The sequence below is a fragment of the Hemiscyllium ocellatum genome, chromosome 37, assembly GCF_020745735.1.
Source record: "Hemiscyllium ocellatum isolate sHemOce1 chromosome 37, sHemOce1.pat.X.cur, whole genome shotgun sequence".
In the NCBI taxonomy this organism is placed as follows: domain Eukaryota; kingdom Metazoa; phylum Chordata; class Chondrichthyes; order Orectolobiformes; family Hemiscylliidae; genus Hemiscyllium; species Hemiscyllium ocellatum.
In genome coordinates, this window is record NC_083437.1 from 23,733,910 (window position 1) to 23,741,585 (window position 7,676).

The 7,676-nt window shown below is 47.1% G+C and overlaps 1 protein-coding gene across 1 annotated transcript; it reads left to right on the plus strand.

The window, feature by feature from the left end:
- Positions 1-360: 360 nt before the first annotated feature.
- Positions 361-7,387, plus strand: LOC132833572 (ankyrin repeat domain-containing protein 65-like). Its single transcript, XM_060851939.1, has 3 exons — positions 361-539; positions 1,442-1,991; positions 6,959-7,387. The coding sequence occupies exons 1-3, from the start codon at positions 361-363 to the stop codon at positions 7,385-7,387; spliced, it is 1,158 nt and encodes a 385-aa protein (XP_060707922.1).
- The last annotated feature ends 289 nt before the right edge of the window (positions 7,388-7,676 follow it).

A 7,676-nucleotide genomic window follows, 5' to 3' on the forward strand; every position in this document is an offset into this window, starting at 1 on the left:
TGTGAATCTTCCAACAGCTTTCTCAATGCTGCATGTCAGGAACACACATGCTTGAACTGAGGGTAGGAGAGCACAAACAGTAGGAGTTACCATATATTCTGCTCCTGTCCCACATTTCTACAAAGGTTTTACAAAAGACAAAAATTGGAAATGCTGGACCCCACTCCAATTTCCATCTCTGCAGGATCAAATCTTTTTTCCTCAACCAGCAAATATGGCTTTATACAGTGCTTTTTTAAAAATCATACACATATGAACACTACTTCACAAAACATTCAAAAGATTGTTGTCTTTGTACTTTCCAGTTTTGAATGGTATGTTAAACTCACTGACTCTGGACAGAGGGAGGACGCCCCTAGGATGACAATGGAATTGTTTCGGAGACTGGTGGACAACAGTGAAGCAGTCAGTGAGGTGGAACATGATATGACAGGAGATATAAAACTGGGCAAATGGACTGATCTCCATCAGGCAGCTTATAGTGGCAACACCAGCCTCATGAAGACACTGCTACAGCATGGAGCTCCAATAGATAGCAGGTAGGCTGCAAGTCGTTGCTGGGAAAAGCACTGACCCAGAGAGACATTGTGAAATAGCATAATGTACGTACCATAGGAGTCAGTAGGATAAGATTATAGGTAGATTACACACAGCTCTCTGAGCATCAAATGACCAATGTTTCTCCTTCAAATCCTTTGATGGCTTCAAAATCCTCTTGGATATCCTAAGCTGCTCTTCCAAACAATGAACATTCTTCATCAATCTTCTTCCATTTCTCCTCTTTGCTGATGGTGAGTGTAAGGAGTGTTAGGACTTCCTTGAATTCAAATTTCAGCCAATTTGAATTCTTCTTCTGAGTGCAAGAGGTTCCATCATTGAAGAGCATTTGATGGACCTGATTACCACACAGCGGAAGAACCTTGGTGTTGCAATGATCGAACATTTTGAGCTTTGAGTCTAGATTAGAGTGGTCCTGGAAAATCACAGCATGTCAGGCAGCATCTGAGGAGCAGGAAAATCAACGTTTCGGGCAAAAACTCTTCATCAGATTCTCGGATGTGTGTGCTGTGCTTTTCCAGCACCACTCTCATCTAGACTCTGATCTCCAGCATCTGCAGTCCTCACTTTTGCCTATTGAGTTTTGAGGCCCATTCAAAGACTTGGCACATTGAGGAACTTTCTCTCCATAGTTTTCCATAGCCTTGTGTGAACTGCGGAGTGGCTTGAGGGTGGTTGATAACCAGGTGATCTTTCCCTGTCCCTATTTGTATTGTTATATGTTAGACAGAGATTGCAGAATAGAATGTGTTTAATTTAGAAGAGGGCAGTTCTCAGCAAATGAACAAGGCTGTGTCGAATCCATGGCAGTGCTGTTTGCAGACATTGTGTGGGAGGAGTTAAGCATTTAACTGTTCTGACATTGTCATCTTATTACTCACAGGGATGAATATGGGTGGACTGCTCTGCATCATGCAGCATTCAATGGCTGTCTGGCGTTGGTTAAGTTTCTTGTTCACCGGGGAGCACCAATTGATGCCATGGACAGGCATGACTGGACTGCTCTCCATCGAGCTGCATGGAATGGGCACAGCCAGATTGCTGAGTTCTTGCTTTGTCGGGGAGCTTTGACATGTGCATGTACCAGCTGCGGGATGACAGCATTGCATTGTGCAGCTGCAAATGGGCACACGTTGACCCTGCAGCATCTCCTGAGCTACGGTGCCAACCAAGACATGCCTGATGCAAGATACTGGACCCCATTGCATTGGGCAGCTGTGAGTGACCAAGCCCACATAGTGGTATTGCTACTTTCAAATGGAGCTTCAGTCAATTGTACAACAAGTGGCAACATGACAGCTTTGCATCTGGCAGTGGAAGTTGGAAACAGAGAAATCATTCAATTGCTGTTGAGCAATGGAGCCTTGCACAATGCTGAAGATGCTGTGGGAAGGACTGCATTATCAATTGCTGCTGCTAATGGCCATCAGGAGGTACGTTCAGACCACAGGCACCAGTGCTAATGTGACAAACAAAATATCACAGCCATGTTCATGATACATTGGTAGAGGCAGATCACACATAAGCTTCTCTTGTTTCTGCTTGGTGTCCAATTACAAACACAATTAACTACAGCCAAGCTCATCCACAGTTTATTTAAATCAGCGAAGGGCCATACTGTACACTCTACACCCACCCATCCACCATCCCCCCTCCCCCTTCCCCGCAGCCCCCCCCCCTCCACACACACACACACACACACACCTTAGATCTCATGAACAGAGATTTGTTTTGAAAGTTGGGAGTGGGAATGTGTTGGTAATTCTGATTAAGGGTCACTGGTCTTGAAACTGCTTTCTCTCCATTGGCAGATTTGCTGAGTTTCTTCAGCAATTTTCCATTTTTGTTTCAGAACTTCAGCATCTGTTTTAATTCAGGTCTGTCAGAGATACCTTCAAGATATTAAAGATGTTATTCATGCCTGAAAATGGTACCTTTATTGGAAGTGACTTGCATGATGGAAATATAGCCCAGGGGTGTGATAATAAAATCCCCCGGCATCCAGCCTGAACACTCATGAAATTTGCATGGCTCATTGTTTCCAATGGTAAAAACAAGCTTATCTCTCCACACTTCAGTCTCTCTGCCTTTATTCCTGATGAAGGGCTTTTGCCTGAAACGTCGATTTCGCTGCTCGTTGGATGCTGCCTGAACTGCTGTGCTCTTCCAGCACCACTGATCCAGAATCATTGTTTCCAATGCTGGATTGAGTTAACATTGGAAGAAGTGAGGTTTGATTCAAATGAGCAGCTGCTTTGTCTCACAGTGCACTCAAACTTATCCAGAAGTAATGACAATGAGTCATTTAATTCATTCGCAACTTCAGCCAATTGTACAACATTCCTGACCACCTCACCTGAGTGAAGCTTTGCAGATCTGACTGATTATCCTACTCAACTTGCAGCTCCAAATGTGAGAACATCTTTTTGATGTCTACATTTCAATGTCTAAACTCCTAACTGCAACTTATAGTCAAAACTAAAGTAATTCAAAATCAGCCAAGTTGTCTTGCTTCTGTTAGAAAACAATTAACTAAAACTAGTCTTGGTCCTCCAGAGAGTGAGACTGAGGGAATTCAACAAGGAAATGCCAAAGGTATTGAATAATTATTTAGTTACACAAGAGCATGTGTAGGAGTAACCATGGCATGGGGAAAGGATTGGTTTAACTAATAAAGAGAAGGGACAAATGGGATTTCTGGTTGCCAATCTGCAACTGGTGGAATGCCACAGCGATTAATGTTAGGGCTTCAACTATTTTACAGGAGAAAGTGAGGACTGCAGATGCTGGAGATCAGAGCTGAAAATGTGTTGCTGGAAAAGCGCAGCAGGTCAGGCAACATCCAAGGAGCAGGAGAATCGATGTTTCGGGCATGAGCCTTTCCTGAAGAAGGGCTCATGCCCGAAACGTCGATTCTCCTGCTCCTTGGATGCTGCCTGACCTGCTGCGCTTTTCCAGCAACACATTTTCAGCTCTTCAACTATTTACAGTCAACATCAAAGACTTGAATGAAAGGTCCAAATGTATAAGAGTAAAAAATGAGGTCTGCAGATGCTGGAGATCACAGCTGCAAATGTGTTGCTGGTCAAAGCACAGCAGGTTAGGCAGCATCTCAGGAATAGAGAATTCGACGTTTCGAGCATAAGCCCTTCATCAGGAATAAGAGAGAGAGAGCCAAGCAGGCTGAGATAAAAGGTAGGGAGGAGGGACTAGGGGGAGGGGCGATGGAGGTGGGATAGGTGGAAGGAGGTCAAGGTGAGGGTGATAGGCCGGAGTGGGGTGGGGGCGGAGAGGTCAGGAAGAGGATTGCAGGTTAGGAGGGCGGTGCTGAGTTGAGGGAACCGACTGAGACAAGGTGGGGGGAGGGAAAATGAGGAAGCTGGAGAAATCTGAATTCATACCTTGTGGTTGGAGGGTTCCCAGGCGGAAGATGAGGCGCTCCTCCTCCAGCCGTCGTGTAGTTGTGTTCTGCCGGTGGAGGAGTCCAAGGACCTGCATGTCCTCGGTGGAGTGGGAGGGGGAGTTAAAGTGTTGAGCCACGGGGTGATTGGGTTGGTTGGTTCGGGCGGCCCAGAGGTGTTCTCTGAAGCGTTCCGCAAGTAAGCGGCCTGTCTCACCAATATAGAGGAGGCCACATCGGGTGCAGCGGATGCAATAGATGATGTGTGTGGAGGTACAGGTGAACTTGTGGCGGATATGGAAGGATCCCTTGGGGCCTTGGAGGGAAGTGAGTGTGGAGGTGTGGGCGCAAGTTTTACATTTCCTGCGGTTGCAGGGGAAGGTGCCGGGGGTGGAGGTTGGGTTGGTGGGGGGTGTGGATCTGACAAGGGAGTCACGAAGGGAGTGGTCCTTGCGGAACGCTGATAGGGATGGGGAGGGAAATATATCCTTGGTGGTGGGGTCCGTTTGGAGGTGGCGGAAATGGCGGCGGATAATACGTTGTATGCGCAGGTTGGTGGGGTGGTAGGTGAGAACCAGTGGGGTTCTGTCTTGGTGGCGGTTGGAGGAGCGGGGCTCAAGGGCGGAGGAGCGGGAAGTGGAGGAGATGCGGTGGAGGGCATCGTCGATCATGTCTGGGGGGAATCTGCGGTCCTTGAAGAAGGAGGCCATCTGGGCTGTGCGGTGTTGGAATTGGTCCTCCTGGGAGCAGATGCGGCGGAGACGAAGGAATTGGGAATATGGGATGGCGTTTTTACAGGGGGCAGGGTGGGAGGAGGTGTAGTCCAGGTAGCTGTGGGAGTCAGTCGGTTTATAATAGATGTCTGTGTTGAGTCGGTCGCCCGAGATAGAAATGGAAAGGTCAAGGAAGGGGAGGGAGGAGTCTGAGACAGTCCAGGTGAATTTCAGGTCGGGATGGAAGGTGTTAGTAAAGTTGATGAACTGTTCAACCTCCTCGTGGGAGCACGAGGCAGCGCCGATACAGTCATCGATGTAGCGGAGGAAAAGGTGGGGGGTGGTGCCAGTGTAGTTGCGGAAGATGGACTGTTCCACATATCCTACGAAGAGGCAGGCATAGCTGGGGCCCATGCGGGTGCCCATGGCAACTCCTTTAGTTTGGAGGAAGTGGGAGGATTGAAAAGAGAAGTTATTCAGGGTGAGGACCAGTTCAGTCAGTCGAAGGAGGGTGTCAGTGGAAGGGTACTGGTTGGTGCGGCGGGAAAGGAAGAAGCGGAGGGCTTTGAGTCCTTCGTGATGGGGGATGGAGGTGTACAGGGACTGGATGTCCATAGTGAAAATAAGGCGTTGGGGACCGGGGAAGCGAAAATCCTGGAGGAGGTGGAGGGCGTGGGTGGTGTCCCGAACGTAGGTGGGGAGTTCTTGGACTAAAGGGGACAGGACCGTGTCGAGGTATTGGGAGATGAGTTCGGTGGGGCAGGAGCAGGCTGAGACAATGGGTCGGCCGGGGCAGGCAGGTTTGTGGATTTTGGGCAGGAGGTAGAAACGGGCGGTGCCCGTTTAAGAGGTAGCTTTGCAAATGACACCCAGATAAGTAGGAAAATAAATTGACAGGAGGAGCTAAAGAACCTGTGAAGGGTTAAAGGTAAGTTAAGTGAATGGGTAAACATTTGGCAGATGGAGTGTAATGTGAGAGAATGTAAGCTTGTCTTCTTTGGCAGGAAGAGTGGGAAAGCAGCATACTATTTAAACAGAATGAGATCTGCAGAACTTGGAGGTATAGGGGGAACTGGGCGTCCTGACACATGGATCTCAAAACATTAGTACGCAGTACAGCAAGTGAAGAGGAAGGCAAATGGAGTATTGTTGCTTATTGCAAAAATAATGGAATATAAATGTAGGAAAGTTTTACTGTAGCTGAACAGAGTCCTGTGAGACACATCTGGAGGAGTATATAATTTTGTTCTTCTTATTTAAAAAAAAGATACAATTGGTACTAGAAGCAGATCAGGGAAGGTTACCTTTACTCATTCCTGGGCTGAAGGGCTTATCTTATGAAGAAAGATTGAACAAGTCGAGCCTACAGCCATTGCAGTTTTGATGAATGTGGGCTGATTTGAGGGACAGATTAGATACTGAAGGATGTTTCCTCTTTGTAGGAGAGTAGAACTAGGAGATATAATTTAAAAATAAGAGGTTTCCCTTTCAAGACCGAGACGAGGAGACTGCATTCTTTTTGAGAGTTGTTAGTGTGCCAAATTCCCGACTGCAGTTAGCAAGAGAGGCAACATCATTGAATTTCATTTTGAAGAGTTCGGTTTTTGCTAGGCCAGGCAGACAGGAAAGTGAACTTGAGACCACAATCTGATTAGCTTGTGGATGAAGGGCTTATGCCCGAAACGTCGAATTTCCTATTCCTTGAATGCTGCCTAACCTGCTGTGCTTTAACCAGCAACACATTTTCACCATACATTTCCCATCCTACTTCAACATTGAACAATAAAATTTGACATCATTGCATCCTTTTTGCACTCATTGGACGGATGTGCAGAGATTGTTTTGGGGACCTGAAATGAACAGAGAGTATGGTTGAGACAGAGACCGGGGCAGGGGCATGTTGGAGGGCACCATTTCTGTGCACATTACCTTGGGCTCCAGGGGGACCTGATAGGCTCACATCAAGGCTGAGACCTATGCGTAGGCCTGGGTCAGGGGTTCAGGCTGGAAAATAACAGATCCATAATTTCTACCCTGCCCTGAGTGAAGTCAGGTACAATTGAAGCTTCCAAAAGGGAATCGCTAAGCAACTGTAGAAAAATGATCAGAGCCGTTGGGAATAGGGTGGGGGAGGGGAAGCTGTTGTGGGAGGGGTGAGTGAGGCTGAGTTGCTTTTGCAAGGAGGCAACATGGACTGGTAAAGCCTCAATTTGTGGTTTAACCATTGTATATAGCACTTCTTGATAAGGTACAGCAGAGATACTACTTTGTTCTTTGTTTCCTGCAGGTAATCACAGATTTACTTGCACATGAGGCTGCAGACAGTAATAGAGTCTCTGCTCTCCATGCTGCAGCATTGAGTGGTCACCTCCGAATAATAGAAGTGCTGACACAACGAGGGATCAGTGTGGACGTTAGAGACAGCTTGAAGATGACAGCACTTCACCGAGCAGCAGAGAGGGGAGACACTACAGTTGCAGAATATCTAATAGATCATGGAGCTGACATTGAGGCCAGGGGCTGGCTGCAGAAAACCCCACTCCACCTGGCCACAGAGAAAGGTCATGAGCAAACCATCCACCTCCTGCTGAGCAAAGGGGCGAATGTGCACGCTACAGATCAATGGGATGAAACTCCTCTCGCTGTAGCATCAGCACGAGCTTTGGAAAAGTGCTTTGGCTTATCTAAAAAAATCACTTCTGAAATGCAGAAATGACATTACTTTCTGATTTTCAGTTTAAAATAAAGTCATACCATGTACGGTCACAAAAATTACAATTCACTCTACTAGGTGCAATGCAATACCCTGCACACAATCATACTGTTCATTTGTATACTCCACAGTAGCACAGATTGCACACAGACATGCCTTGTGTAATGCACCATTGTATACAGCTACAAAGCTTCTACGCCTTTGGCCCTTGTATCACAATCCCCAAGTGCGACATGATCCCAAATGGTCCAAACTCACTGTGGAATGGAGTCCCAACCCCCATGCAACTTGT